At 43.5% G+C, this 14,714-nt stretch overlaps 2 protein-coding genes across 3 annotated transcripts in view; both read left to right on the top strand.

The window, feature by feature from the left end:
* The window catches only part of LOC120028359 (latent-transforming growth factor beta-binding protein 4-like), a 52,657-nt gene extending 49,518 nt beyond the window's left edge, over positions 1–3,139 (top strand). For both annotated transcript variants that reach the window (XM_038973577.1, XM_038973578.1), the window contains one exon: positions 1,726–3,139. In XM_038973577.1, coding sequence (XP_038829505.1) covers positions 1,726–1,859 — 134 coding nt within the window. In that variant the 3' untranslated portion in view covers positions 1,860–3,139. The remainder of the gene's footprint in view (positions 1–1,725) is intronic.
* A 5,564-nt stretch (positions 3,140–8,703) lies between these two features.
* LOC120029153 (estrogen-related receptor gamma-like) lies at positions 8,704–14,483 on the top strand. Its single transcript, XM_038974458.1, has 7 exons — positions 8,704–8,762; positions 9,160–9,581; positions 11,137–11,253; positions 11,763–11,873; positions 11,985–12,146; positions 12,309–12,578; positions 14,239–14,483. The coding sequence occupies exons 1-7, from the start codon at positions 8,704–8,706 to the stop codon at positions 14,481–14,483; spliced, it is 1,386 nt and encodes a 461-aa protein (XP_038830386.1).
* Positions 14,484–14,714: the final 231 nt, after the last annotated feature.

Below are 14,714 nucleotides of genomic sequence, written 5' to 3' on the forward strand. Positions count from 1 at the left end.
AGATTTACCAGTGCAATAGAGAATCTAGAAATTTCCAGGGAAATGTATACATTTACCGATTTACACATCTACCGGAACATACAGTACCAGTCAAAAGTTTGGACACCTACTCATTCAAGGGTTTTTCTTTATTTTTGACTATTTTCTACATTGTAGAATAATTGTGAAGACATCAAAACTATGACATAACTGTAGTATGTAGTAACCAAAAAAAGAGTTAAACAAATCAAAATGTATTTTATATTTGAGATTCTTCAAAGTACCTGCGTGCCAAAAAGTAGCCACCTTTTGCCTTGATGACAGCTTTGCACACTCTTGGCATTCTCTCATCCAGCTTCATGAGGTAGTCACCTAGAATGCATTTCAATTAACAGGTGTGCCTTGTTAAAAGTGAATTTGTGGATTTTTTTCCCTTAATGCATTTGAGCCAATCAGTTGTGTTGTGACACTGGTTGGTATACAGAACATAACCCTATTTGGTAAAAGACCAAGTCGATATTATGGCAAGAACAGTGCAAATAAGCAAAGAGAAACGACAGCCCATCATTACTTTAAGACATGAAGGTCAGTCAATCCGGAAAATGTCAAGAACTTTGAAAGTTTCTTCAAGTGCAGTCGCAAAAACCATCAAGCGCTATGATGGAACTGGCTCTCATGAGGACCGCCACAGGAAAGGAAGACCCAGAGTTACCTCTGCTGCAGAGGATAAGTTCATTAGAGTTAACTGCACCTCAGATTGCAGCCCTATTAAATGCTTCACAGAGTTCAAGTAACAGACACATCTCAACATCAACTGTTCAGAGGAGACTGTGTGAATCGGGCCTTCATGGTCGAATTCCTTCAAATAAACCACTACTAAAGGACACCAATAAGAAGAAGGGACTTGCTTGGGCCAAGAAACACGAGCAATGGATATTAGACCGGTGGAAATCTATCCTTTGGTCTGATGAGTCCAAATTTGAGATTTTTGGTTCCAACAGCCGTGTCCTGGTGAGATGCAGAGTAAGTGAACGGATGATCTCTGCATATGTGGTTCCCACCATGAAGCATGGAGGAGGTGTTGTGATGGTGTGGGGGTGCTTTGCTGGTGACACTGCCTGTGATTTATTTAGAATTCAAGGCACACTTAACCAGATTGGCTACCACAGCATTCTGCAGCGTTACGCCATCCCATCTGGTTTACGCTTAGTGGGACAATAATTTGTTTTTCAACAGGACAATGACCCAAAACACACCTCCAGGCTGTGGAAGGGCTATTTGACCAAAGAGAGTGATGGAGTGCTGCATCAGATGACCTGGCCTCCACAAAGATGGTATGGGATGTTGGACCGCAGAGTGAATGAAAAGCAGCCAACAAGTGCTCAGCATATGTGGGAACTCCAAGACTGTTGGAAAAGCATTCCTCGTGAAACTAGTTGAAGGAATGCCAAGAGTGTGCAATGCTGTGATCAAGGCAAAGGGTGGCTACTTTGAAGAATCTCAAATATAAAATACATTTTGATTTGTTTAACTCTTGTTTGGTTACTACATGATTCCACGTGTCATTTTATAGTTTTGATGTCTTCACTATTATTCTTTAATGTAGAAAATAGTCCAAAATAAAGAAAAACCCTTGAATGAGTAGGTGTGTCCAAACTTTTGACTGGTACTGTATATACATTTGGATGTTCACTGATTCACATGTATGTGTTTTCACTTGTTTCCTTGTTCTGCTTCTATGCCCAGACATCAATGAATGTGAGGATCCTGACAACGTGTGTGCGAGCGGCCGATGCATCAACACAGACGGCTCCTATCGCTGTGTGTGTCACCGAGGCTACGTCATGTCCCGTCGGCCCAACCACTGTGTGGCAGCATAGCACAGCTACTACTTTGAACATTGTCTTCCCCCACTCAACAGTCACATCTGCTACTGGGGAAGTGCCAGGGGCCCACTAAAATACCTGTCCAAAAAAGCTGAGAGGGTTGTTCTCTGAAGAAACCGTCAACGTACTGACGTATCGTGTCTGAGAGAGATTTGAGTCCGTAGAACTCTGATATTAATACAGTTTGAGTCTTATACAGCACGCACAACTCATTATACATACACATGAGCTCAACTACACACACACACACTTGAGACTGATATTTTAAAGCAGGTAAATAAGTATGTCCTTTAGCCAACCTTTCCTTTGAAGTTGAAATGCATAGTGGGGAAAAAGAGGTTAATGTACATTGTCCAGAATCCTAACTATACGAACACGTATTTAAAGGTAGTATTCGGCCCATTGAGGTTGCTCACTTTGAGCTCGATCACAATCAACACACCGTGTTCTATGTCTAGACCTGAGGCAGATAGGAACCATTAAATGGGACCAGTGTAGTCTCCAAGACAAAGATGACACGCTACTGCTACAGACGAGCAGAGCCTTTGTCTAAGACAGAATCTCTGTCTGTGGATGTTTTGTTAACGAACGCTCTCTTCAGCTGGACTGTACAAAAAGCACAGCAACATCACGACATCGCTGAACCAAATTTGTATTCCTCTAAAATGTCAGTGACTTGTATTCTCTCCATTTGTTGATTTTACAACCCCACTGATGTTTTATGATTGCTTCTTGTATTAATTTATGCTGTTCAAAGTTAAATGACTCTTTATGTAATAATAACTTTTATTATTTTATAGAAATGTATATGCGGAAGAGGAAGCTACACATCACTGACATGTTTGTACATTTATTTCTTTAGACTTTTTTTTTTTTACATGAGAATCGAATGTACCTTAAAACTGATATAAGATAGTTGACTTTGTATTCACAATTTGAAATGTTGTTTGTGTGATCAATACAAAATCAGTGATAAAATACCATGTACATATTTACAATTGAGAAATAACTTTTTTTACCAAATGATATCTGTTTCAGTGAGTAGAACCATTTCTGTAAATGTTCCTTCCTGGTGTAGTTTACAAGCTGAAACAAACCCTAAAGCATTTCCACCTTTCAGCACCTAAAGATGTATAACACTATGCACTGTATTCATGGACGACGTAGCCGTTTTTTGTATTTGTTTCTGGTTAATTGTTTTGTCAGTGATTTTTTTAAAATCTTTATTGCTATGAAAACTATTTGAAAATATATTTGCACACTTTCCATTCCAAGTGACTTTTGGATCTCATTCTTTGTTACAGAATCACATTTATCGTATCCACCTTTACTCTACAAGGTTGTTGTTATAAAGTAGTAACATATTGGAAGCTAGTTCAGTATACATTAGGAGTAAACCAGTGGTGTAGGTATTACACAGTATTTTGATTTAGCCTGACGGCTCAAACTAAATTCTTCCGCTGCACTGTCGTTCGCTACATACTTAGTGTTGACGAGGGGCACAAGGGGCGTTGTACAAAACAAAGTCATCAGCGATTGGATCATCTCTAACCAATCAGCGTATCAAAGCCAATCACGAATTTCCAAACCACTACATTACCCATGTGTGTTCTAGCTTTGGCTCAACCTATTGGTTTCTGGACCAATCAGACGGCCCCGGATGTGTTTGCATTGGGTGAAGGGTTGCAGAGGTACTCAGATCCAGACTCATTGCGGAGAAGAAACTAACGTCTGTGGGCATGGTGTAGCGTTTGGCTGGAGAAAGGAGTGTGGGTAGCCAGGCAAATTTTGATTAGTATCATCACTGTCCCTATCTTACACGGTCATAACAGCAGTTTCCACCTCTCTCACACATGCTCTATGTGGCCAGGCCTCTAATCCATTTACCTGCTACTCTAACCCTAATTCCCAGTAGTGTTTATAAAGATCCCATGTCTAATCTCTTTTATAGGCCACTCCTTCTCCACCACACACTACAAAGCTGATTAAAGAGGTTCACTTCATACTTAATTATCTCTTGCGGATTGCAAGGGCTAGCCAAATATCCGTTTTTTCTGTTGGACTGTACAATCTCTGTTTTCTCTCCTCATGAACTATCCTGAATCTGGGCCAAATGACTGGAAGACCGGTGTTAACACTTACCACTTGCTGGCGAATACGATAAGTGGCAGCTTCAGAGTAATTGTAATGCCTCATTATTACTGTGTTCACCAATAACCAGCAACAACTACATTTGCTGTTCTTTTGTTTATTGCAAATATAGCCCACTTGAGTGGGTCTACAATTACATTATACCAAACATTAGGAACACCTTCCTAATATTGAGCTGCACCCCCAATTCAGCCTCAATTCGTTGGGGCATGGACTCTACAAGGTGTCGAAAGTGTTCCACAGGGATGCTGGCACATGTTGATTCCAATGCCCACAGTTGTGTCAAGTTGGCTGGATGTCCTTTGGGAGGTGGACCATTCTTGATACACACGGGAAAACCCAACAGTGTTGCAGTTCTTGACACAAACCGGTATTTTATTGTCTTGCCCATTCACCCTCTAAATGGCACACACAATCCATGTCTCAATTGTCTCAAGGCTTAAAAATCCTTCTTGAACCTGTCTCCTCTCCTCCATCTACACTGATCTGAAGTGGATTTAACAAGTGACATCAATAAGGGATCATAGCTTTCACCTGGATTCACCTGGTCAGTCTATGTCCTGGAAAGAACATGTGTTCTTAATGTTTTGTATACTCAGTGTATAACACTCAGCCTTAAAACATGTAGTGACTATGGAGTTTTTATAAAATGATCATTAAAGTGGTAAGATTACCTTAAAAACAGGCATTAGTATTATTATAGTTTTGTAAGCGGACTTTCAGCCTGTTACAATGTAATGATATGGGATCAGGACAAGGCACACGATGGGCTAATAGTAGGGTCCTGCTCCACTGGCTCCATCACATTGAGGGAGAGAGTTCAGTCCTGTCTGTACCATTGACCTGCACTGTAACAGAGCATGAAAACTGGACCCAGGCTGACCCGCGCCTCAGTACACACCCAGGGAGCTATAGAATCACTTGATTTCACCCATTAGCCCTGATGGTGCTGTTTGTGTTAACAAGGTCAACTGAGGCTCTCTCTCTCTCTCTGTGCGTGTGTGAGTGTCTGTGTGAGTGTGTGTGTGTGTGTGGGGGGGGGATATCTTGCTGATGTAGCTGTTGTTGGATTAGGGCTGAGGAGGAAGGAGAAGTGTCAAGTGGTGTCAGACTAGACAGTAATCTTATCTCCCTGTACTGGGGGCCTACCCTGGTCAGAACCGGGTCAGTGTGCTGCTGTGCTGTAATACATTTCACAGCTGGGGGATGACAAGGGCAGGGAATGTGTTCCAATAGAGAAGAGGCATCAGGGGTCCACTGTGGGAACCTTTCATCCCAAATAATTTTCATATGGTAGAATGCCATGTGTAAATGTATCAGGGAACTAGCTAAAATCATATTTGTTTGGAATATCCACAATTTAGAAGAAAAAAAGGAATCATAATGTATTGGTTATACAGAGCATTCGGGAAAGTATTCAGACCCCTTGACCTTTTCCACATTTTGTTACGTTACAGCCTTATTCTCAAATTAATTCAACAAAATGTTTTCCTCATCAATCTACACACAGTACCCCATAATGACAAAGTGTAAACAGGTTTTTAGACATTTTTGCAAATGTATTAAAAATAAAAAACAGAAATACCCTTTACTATGAGACTCGAAATTGAGCTCAGGTGTGTGTCCATTGATCATCCTTGACAACTTGATTGGAGTCCATCTGTGGTAAATTCAATTGATTGGACATGATTTGGAAAGGCACACACCTGTCTATATAAGGTCCCACAGTTGACAGTGCAGTTCAGAGAAGAAAAACAAGTCAAAGGAATTGTCCGTAGAGCTCCGAGACAGGATTGTGTCGAGGCATAGATCTGTGGAAGGGTACCCAAATAATTCTGCAGCATTGAAGGTCCCCAAGAACACAGTGACCGCCATCATTCTTAAATGGAAGAAGTTTGGAACCACCAAGACTCTTCCTAGAGCTGGCCGCCTGGACAAACTGAGCAATCGGGTGAGAAGGGCCTTGGTCAGGGAGGTGACCTGGAGTTGATGGTCACTCTGACAGAGCTCCAGAGTTCCTCTGTGGAGATGGGAGAACCTTCCAGATGGACAACCATCTCTGCAGCACTCCACCAATCAGGCCTTTATGGTAGAGTGGCCAGACAGAAGCTACTCCTCAGTAAAATGCACATGACAGCCCACTTGGAGTTTGCTAAAAGGCACCTAAAGGACTCTCAGACCATGAGAAACAAGATTCTCTGGTCTGATGAAACCAAGATTGAACTCTTTGGCCTGAATGCCAAGCGTCACATCTGGAGGAAACCTGGCACCATCCCTACGGTGAAGTATGGTAGTGCCAGCATCATGCTGTGGGGATGTTTTTCAGCGTCAGATACTGGGAGACTAGTCAGGATCGAGGGAAAGATGAACGGAGCAAAGTAAAGAGAGATCCTTGATGAAAACCTTCCCCAGAGCGCTCAGGACCTCAGACTGGGGCGAAGGTTTACCTTCCAACAGGACAACGATTCTAAGCACACAGCTAAGTGGCATGGGGACAAGTCTCTGAATGTCATAGAGTGGTCCAGCCAGAGCTCGGACTTGAACCCGATCTAACATCTCTGGAGAGACCTGAAAATAGCTGTGCAGCGACGCTCCCCATCCAACCTGACAGAGCTTGAGAGGATCTGCCGAAAAGAATGGGAGAAACTCCCCAAATACAGGTGTGCCAAGCTTGTAGCGTCATACCCAAGAAGACTCTAGGCTGTAATTGCTGCCAAAGGTGCTTCAACAAAGTACTGAGTAAAGTGTCTGAATACTTATGTAAATGTGATATTTCTGTTTTTATTTTTTATACATTTGCATACATTTCTAATAAACGTTTTTTGCTTTGTGTGTTGTGTGTAGATTGATGAGGGGGGGGGAAACGATTTAATCAATTTTAGAACAAGGCTGTAACATAACGAAATGTGGAAAAAGTCAAGGGGTCTGAATATTTTCCAATTGCACTGTATAATATGCCAAATGGATTGATTAATTTTTGTTTGATAATGTATTTTGAAACTTATTGGGATCCAGCTAATAGCAGTAACTCAAGTGAAGCAGGTATCTAGAACAGCATTTATACCTGGTTCTAACTTCCGTCTTTTGTCCTGATCTTGTTCGCATTCTGATCGTGCCGATATTTTTGGACAGGTGTAGACATCAAAAGATTGTGATCAGATCATCCTGCCCACCTCCGGAGGTAGTCAGACACACCTTGTGTGTGGATATCTTACAAGTGTAGACAGATATGGACAGAGAAACCACTTAAATCGTCATCATTCCGCCCTCTAAAATCATTGACAGGTGGCACCATTGAATGATTATATCAATATGTGTCTTACAAAAAATAAATACGTATTATTTTTGAAAGAATAGCTGTGAAATAATTTGCATAAAAGAAGGGACCAGGAAATGTGGTCACAATGCAGACACAGTAGATGGATAACCGACACATTTGAATACCGTGTGTGTAGACACATTTCTGGAAATGTGCGCACAATCAGAATGCAGACAAGATCAGGACAAAGGACCCATGTTAGCGCCAGGTATAAACTTGGCTAAGGTGTCTGGTGGCTGGATTTGGATGTTCTCGCTCCTCACAGGGTTTTCACACATCAGGGTTGTCCAAAACTGCTGCTTCAGCACCCCTGCCAACACTGGCACCGGATGGCTCCTAATCCTCACCCTCCAGCCACCCTAACCCTCCTACCTCATCACCACCTCCCCTTTCATCAGATGTAAGCCCTGTACTGTACACGTGTACCTGACCTACTGACCATTTCCAAGTAAGAATCCCCTCTCTCTTTCCACTACCTCCCTCCCCTCCCTTTCTCTAGTCTAATTCTATCCATTGGTTTTCCGGTCTGTTCTAATTCCCCCTGCCTGCCTCTCACTTTCTCTCAAGCTCACCTTACCTGACTTTCAAAGATTGACCATGAAAACACACTTCAAAGAGAAAGCCCTATGTGAGACTGGACAATCTTAATTCAAATACTTCAGGAATAGTGATGCATTTTGGTTCAGGAACTAGAATAGTACTGTCACCAATATGCAATTTATAGCTTTTAAAAGTGAGACATTGTTATGAGGAACAACAAATACCTGGAAGCAAAGGGGATGCTGTGTCCGTGAGTCTGTTCTGAGTGCTTTCTCTGTTTACACCAAACAGTATAAGAGGGAAATCCTGGTCCAACAATTACAGAGATGAGGGAGGGCAGAGTCTGGAAGAAAAGAATAGCAAAATGCATTTAATGACGGACATAGTGCATGGTGCTCCATCGTAAGCAATAGCGTTTCATGTTTTCACCTCGCTTTGATAACACTTTGTCAATAAGAGGTACCAGTGAAAATCCTCTTTAACAAATCTTGTTCATACTTTGACTAGTGTATCATGTATAAATGTTGCCTTCTGTGTAGTATGTAAATATGTAAATATGCATGTTGTATGCTCAACACAATGGAAGTGAGAAGAGAATGAAACCATCAACAAACGTTTAGTGCTTGTCAGGATTAGTCCTCCAGGCCCCGCCCCTTTGCAATGACACAAGTCTTCAGCTAAATAAACCTGCAACTATAACTGTGGCCCTTGTCTCAGTGTCCTCGCTCTGTCACTATTTCTCTACCTTTAGCTCCCAAACCAGAATACTAGAATACTACTACTGCCTTGACAACTATATTTCTCATTTCATCTCCTTTCTTCCTGGATATGGATCTAAAAGATTTTTGCCTGAGTGAAAATGTCCACTTCCTCAGCCAGCACAACCAGTAAGAATTATTGAGATTTATGTTTTTTTTTTACATTCATATTTGGTTTGAAAGTAGTGAACAATTTAATGTGATCATAGATACATTTTATTGGTCGTTAATCTGATTGCCACCAATTATGTGCTATTGATGTGTGTTTATTTTAATTTAAGCATGAGATAAGGCTTAATTTAGTTGAAAAAAAAGTTATTATTAATTGTCTGCAGAATAAATGCAAACGTTGGTTTCCTCCATAGGGAACATGAATAGAGTTGTTGGTCCTTGAGGTGGTCCACCCAATAGGCAGACTATATTGTGGTCAGCATGCCACACTGTTATCGTAGCAGTTCTATAAATAATAGGGTATTATTTCAGTGGGACTATACTGTTGGCATGATCATTTCAATTGTACCATCAGCCTGTTGGACTCCTCAAACACCGACGACGCTCCTTCACTAGATGATACATGTATCAAGACGGATCCCTCCAGCCCAACCTTCGCCCTGGACAGAACCACAGCATTCAGTCCCAGCTCGGACAGCAGTGGATACAGTTTATTCTCACCGGGTCACTCGCTGGACCCGGAATCCCCGAGTTCGAGCAGCAGCGGCAGCGGTGTCAGCGCAGCACCGGACTCTAGCAGCGCATCTCAGTTTTGCTCAGACCGCGGTTTGGCGCTCTCTGCGCACGTTGATTCTATCCTCAAATGTGACTACTTATCGTCGCTGGGCTCTGGACCTAAAAGGCTGTGTCTAGTTTGTGGCGACTTTGCATCGGGATATCACTACGGAGTAGCGTCGTGTGAGGCATGCAAGGCTTTCTTCAAGAGGACAATTCAAGGTAAACAAAAGTGTATATGTTTTTGCAAAAACCTGATAGAACATCAAATCAAGCAGTCTGTGATGGTGTGTGTTGCGTGCACTGTGTGCGAGCGTGCACGTGTGATTACATTTAGGACAAGGCAAAGTTCTGGGCTAGATCTTAATTCATAATATAATCAATAATCTATTAGAGGGGGAAGCGCAAATGAGGCTGATTGCAGCATACACAGATTTCCAATAGTTCTGTCAGCCGCAGACTCAGCTATGGGATTGATTTTCGTGTGAAGACTCAATGTGCTTCATATTGGTTGATGGCCCCAGAAATGCTTTATTGTCCCCCAAGATGAAATCGGGGAGGGGACTGTGGATCTATCTCGGTCCGTTCTTACGTTCGTTACACGCGATAGGCCAATCTGCTATCTCAGACAGCACTGGGCCGATTTTGATGCGTCTTGCCTTAGAGATCCGGCATTTACAATGTTACACTGATTGGCTTGAGAGCTATAGCCTAGTAGTTAACATAAGGGGGACGACAACGACATGTTTATTGTTGCCTTGTTTCTAAATGGGAAAAAATTGCTTCTGTATATTCTTTGGTTTTGATTTCTTAATATAATCCTGAATATTGGATTTTTGCAGTCTGAAACTAGAGAGGATTATTCTCTGCTACAAATGTTCCAAAAGAACTGACGCATGATATTGTTCCAATGGCGCTTGATGCGTTAACGACTGATTTTCAACATTATTTGACTAATGCGCCTAATTTCAAGTATGCTTGAAGTTGAATGAAAATACTTATTTTATTCTCATTTATCAAAAGTGGATTTTCATCATTCTTTTAGCAACAGTGCCCATCTCAAAGTATGAAACTGCAGCTTAAAAATGTGTTATTGTACTTATAACACCACACAACACATTTTAGTTTCTTGTGAACGACACTCTGAAGAGGTGCCAATCTCCTGTTAAAAGCTTGGAGCTGTATCTTGGATGCCCTAATCGCAGAGCCTCTTGTCCAGGGAACGGGGGGTTTAGGGGTGAGCTCATTGATCGAGGGCCCTTGGCCCCTAGATCACCCCCAGATCCAGACCCGCTTGTCTGGGTATAGATGGGTGGGAGAAATTAATCAATACTCTATTAAATCCCCTTTTTGTCTTGTGTGAGCCCAAACGTTGTAACACTTGTTGTGGTCTTTAGGCTCAGTGTGAAAAAGCCAATCAATATCTGTATTTTGTCTGGGCTTCTATTGATTGCTGTGTGAAAGCTCAGGGTGCCAGTGAACACAGAGGCAAATGACTTCTGTCATAGTGCCACAGACAGTGAAACTCAGTAAACCACCAGATGGCAAGGGTTAGCCATGGTGGCACACCCCCTAAAAACACACTTTGTTTTACAGCATGGCAATTTGACCTTTAGGCTTTCTGAAAAGTTAAGCATCAAGAATGCACTGTGAGAAAGATACTGTAAAATACAGCGTCACCATTTGGATTGCATTTTTGCGACATTGGCTTTTCTGACTGGTAACCTCAAGTATAGAGGGCGGGGTGTAAACAGAGCTGCGCTTTCTGTGTTTCCAGGTAACATTGAGTACAGCTGCCCTGTGGTGAACGATTGTGAGATCACCAAGCGTCGTAGGAAGTCGTGCCAAGCGTGCCGCTTCCGGAAGTGCCTGCATGCCGGCATGATGAAGGAAGGTGAGACTTGATGACCAACTCAACAACTCATCTCAGTGCAGTGGGCTCAATAAACAGACATGCTTATGTGTACAGGCCTGTAGAACACATACAGCCTGACTTAAGAGTTTTTAATTACTCAACCTCTATTTTCAATTCCCATTAGCTGTTGCCAAGGCAGCTGCTACTCTTCCTAGGGTCCTGCAACATTAAAGCAGTTTAAATGTTACACAACATTACATTTCATAACACTTTTCACAACACATTAAGTGTGTTCCCTTAGGTCACTACTCTTCTACCACATACACTACCGTTCAGAAGTTTGGGGTCACTTAGAAATGTATTTTCATCTCTTTAAAAAAATTGATTCTACTGCTCGCATCAGTTACCTGGTGTGGAATAGAGTTCAATGGCGCCACGACTCTATGTAGTACTGTGCACCTCCCATAGTCTGTTCTTGACTTGGGGATTGGGGATCAATCAATGAGCAAAGATGATGATCACTGATCATCATGTTTGTGTCACCACAGGTGTTCGCATGGACCGAGTAAGAGGAGGACGTCAGAAGTACAAGAGAAGGGGGGACTCTGGCCTCTCTCTTTATATGAAGGCCCCAGACACACACCCCGTCAAGGCCAACGGTGAGTACCCTCTGTCGTGCAGCACTTACACACTCCAATAAGAGCCTTGTCAGTCACAAACGGAGAGTACACTAGAGTACATTACTAATATATCTGTTTGACCTCTTTCAGGAAACAAAGTGATCTCCCAGCTCCTCTTGACAGAGTCAGCCCCCCTGTGTGCCACGCCGGACAACTCAACCAATGATGACAACCTTAAAGCCCTGCTGACGCTTTGTGACCTCCTAAACAGGGAACTCCTGGTCATGATTGGCTGGGCAAAGCATATCCCAGGTACCCACTCCCATTGTTCTTGTAGGTCATGTTAAATAAGCGTGACTCCCTGCTTAAAAATTCAAAATACTATGCCATTTTACACTGGTACAAAGGGACAAAGTTGACTTTTTATACTGTAAGAACTTATGGACTATTACATTTCCATATTTGCCCTTCCAGGCTTCTCTGCCCTTTCATTGGTGGACCAGATGGCCCTGCTGCAGAGTGGGTGGATGGAGACGCTGGTCCTGTCAGTGGTGTCTCAGTCTCTGGGCTATGGGGAGGAGCTGGTGTTTGCTGGGAACCTGCATCTGGACCAGGCCCAGTGCAGAGCGGCCGGACTCTCTGACCTCTACACTGCCCTGAGACAGCTGACCACCAAGTACAGGCAGATGAACCTGAGCCGAGAGGAAGTGGTCACTCTCAAGGCTATGGCCCTCGCCAACTCAGGTACTAACTACATGGCCGCCACTGGGTATCTGTTATCAGTAGTTCAGCTGTTTATTTATTATTTTATTTAACCTTTATTTAACTAGGCAAGTCAGTTAATAACAAATTCTTATTTACAATGACGGCCTACCACGGCCAAACCCTCCCCTAACCCGTACGACGCTGGGCCAATTGTGCGCAGCCCTATGGGACTCCTGATCACGGCCGGGTCTGTAGTGACGCCTCTAGCACAGCAGTGTCTTAGACCGCTGCGCCACTCAGGATCCTGTAACTGTGACAGAGCAAACTCAAGAGACCTAGTTGTACCCTTGTACAATCCCTCTTAGAAAGCATTATAAGAATGACAGAACTACCAAAAAGATATACTACCATCTAATCTGCCTGGCTACTGCTTACAATAAATAATTGTGTTAAATTCAGCTTTACAATACGCTGGCTTGGTACAAAATCGACTGCACCGTCTTCAGGCAGCCCTACATACAGCCACTCCTTCAGGACTGTGGAGAGAGTCAGGGCTCTATTCAATCCGTATCGTGGAAGTTCAGCGTTGCAGCGTGATTGAAATGTAAAGGCAATGTTACCGCGTTAGCGGAGACTGTAGTTACGTAAACGCTGCAGATGTCGGCTCGATCGGAAATGACCTTTACATGTCTAGCTTGCATTCTGTAACGCTTTAGCAATACAGATTGATTCAAGCCCCTAAGTGTGATCCACAGTGCCTTTCCCTCAGGGTGTGTCTTTGAATACACTTTTGCTCCAGGGTCAGGTTCCCTAGCAGGGCAAGGCTGTTAAATGATGGTCAATATCTTATAAAGCTACTAGCTGTCAGGGAAGGAATGAGTGGCTAGACCCCTCATATTGGCAAACGTCCCTCACAGGTCTCGTATTTTAGTAATGGGATTCTCTCAGCATTACCCCTGTCACTATCAGCCCTCCACTTTCTTTTAAACTACCATTAATAATTTGATATAATGACTAACATGTTGTATTTAGTTGATTGGATTCATAAATAAAGGGGTCATTATGTGAACGGTATTACCGATGCTATACTACATACTTGTGTGCTCCCAAAAATGTGTTGATGAATCATTTTTCAATCACCGCTGTACAAACTGCCAGTCTTCAGACCACCATGACAGAGAGTGGGGAGGTCTAGACGTCTGCCAAATCTGTTCTCCAACACCCACTTCTCTCACCCTTCCCTCCCCTCCCTTCCGGCTCCCGCTGTTATTCCCCAGGCCACAGCAAGTGGAAACTGATCAATATCCTAGCAGTGAGAAGGCTGCTTCTGCCCTAGCCCTGATCAATAAATCCATCTGCCTCCCAGCGCCCTGCAAATTATCACAGGAATTCAGAAATCCATTAGGCGAGTCTGGCTGCGTTAGCCTGACACTCCGGGGCAGTCACACCGCCTGAGGTGGCTAGAAGGATCAGAGGAGGGAGCCTTTGTTTTTACATTTACAGTCCTTTCAGGAAAAATGAGGGTCGGCTGCATGCAACTTAACCTTGGCCCGTCCATTAGCCCTCAATGGCGAAACAAATGAGGTGGTCAATGGGATCTGACACGCTGTCGTGTCGAAACAAGGGGAGGTTTATCACACAATTCCACCCACACCCAAACACCCACAGGCCTCCCTTGACCTTGTCTCTACCCACTCAGACGCAGAGAACCTGGAGAGTGTGGAGGCAGTGCAGCGGTTCCAGGACGGACTCCATGAAGCCCTGCAGGAGTACGAGAGCGCCCAGAACCCAGCAGAGCTCCACCGGGCAGGCAAACTTCTCATGACCCTGCCCCTGCTCCGGCAGTCTGCCAACCGTGCCGTGGACACCTTCTGCCGGCTCCACCTGGAGAGCCACGTGCCCATGCACAAACTCTTCCTGGAGATGCTGGATGCCAAAATATGACTGTTCTACACCTAACCTCCCATTGGCCCCTCACAAACCGTAACCAGGTGCCCCATTGTTGTGGGGTCAGAAGTTCAGGGTTTGGTGGGTCACAGTTTTATGACAAGTCATGGTGTCATGGAACGAGCCTGATAACTGCGTACTGTAGAACAACATATACAAGTGATAGATCTTGTTTCTCATTAGGGTAAAAGCCAAGGGCTCTATTCAATCCGTATCGCGGAAGTTCAG

Source organism: Salvelinus namaycush, chromosome 34 (genome assembly GCF_016432855.1).
Source record: "Salvelinus namaycush isolate Seneca chromosome 34, SaNama_1.0, whole genome shotgun sequence".
Classification (NCBI taxonomy): Eukaryota; Metazoa; Chordata; class Actinopteri; order Salmoniformes; family Salmonidae; genus Salvelinus; species Salvelinus namaycush.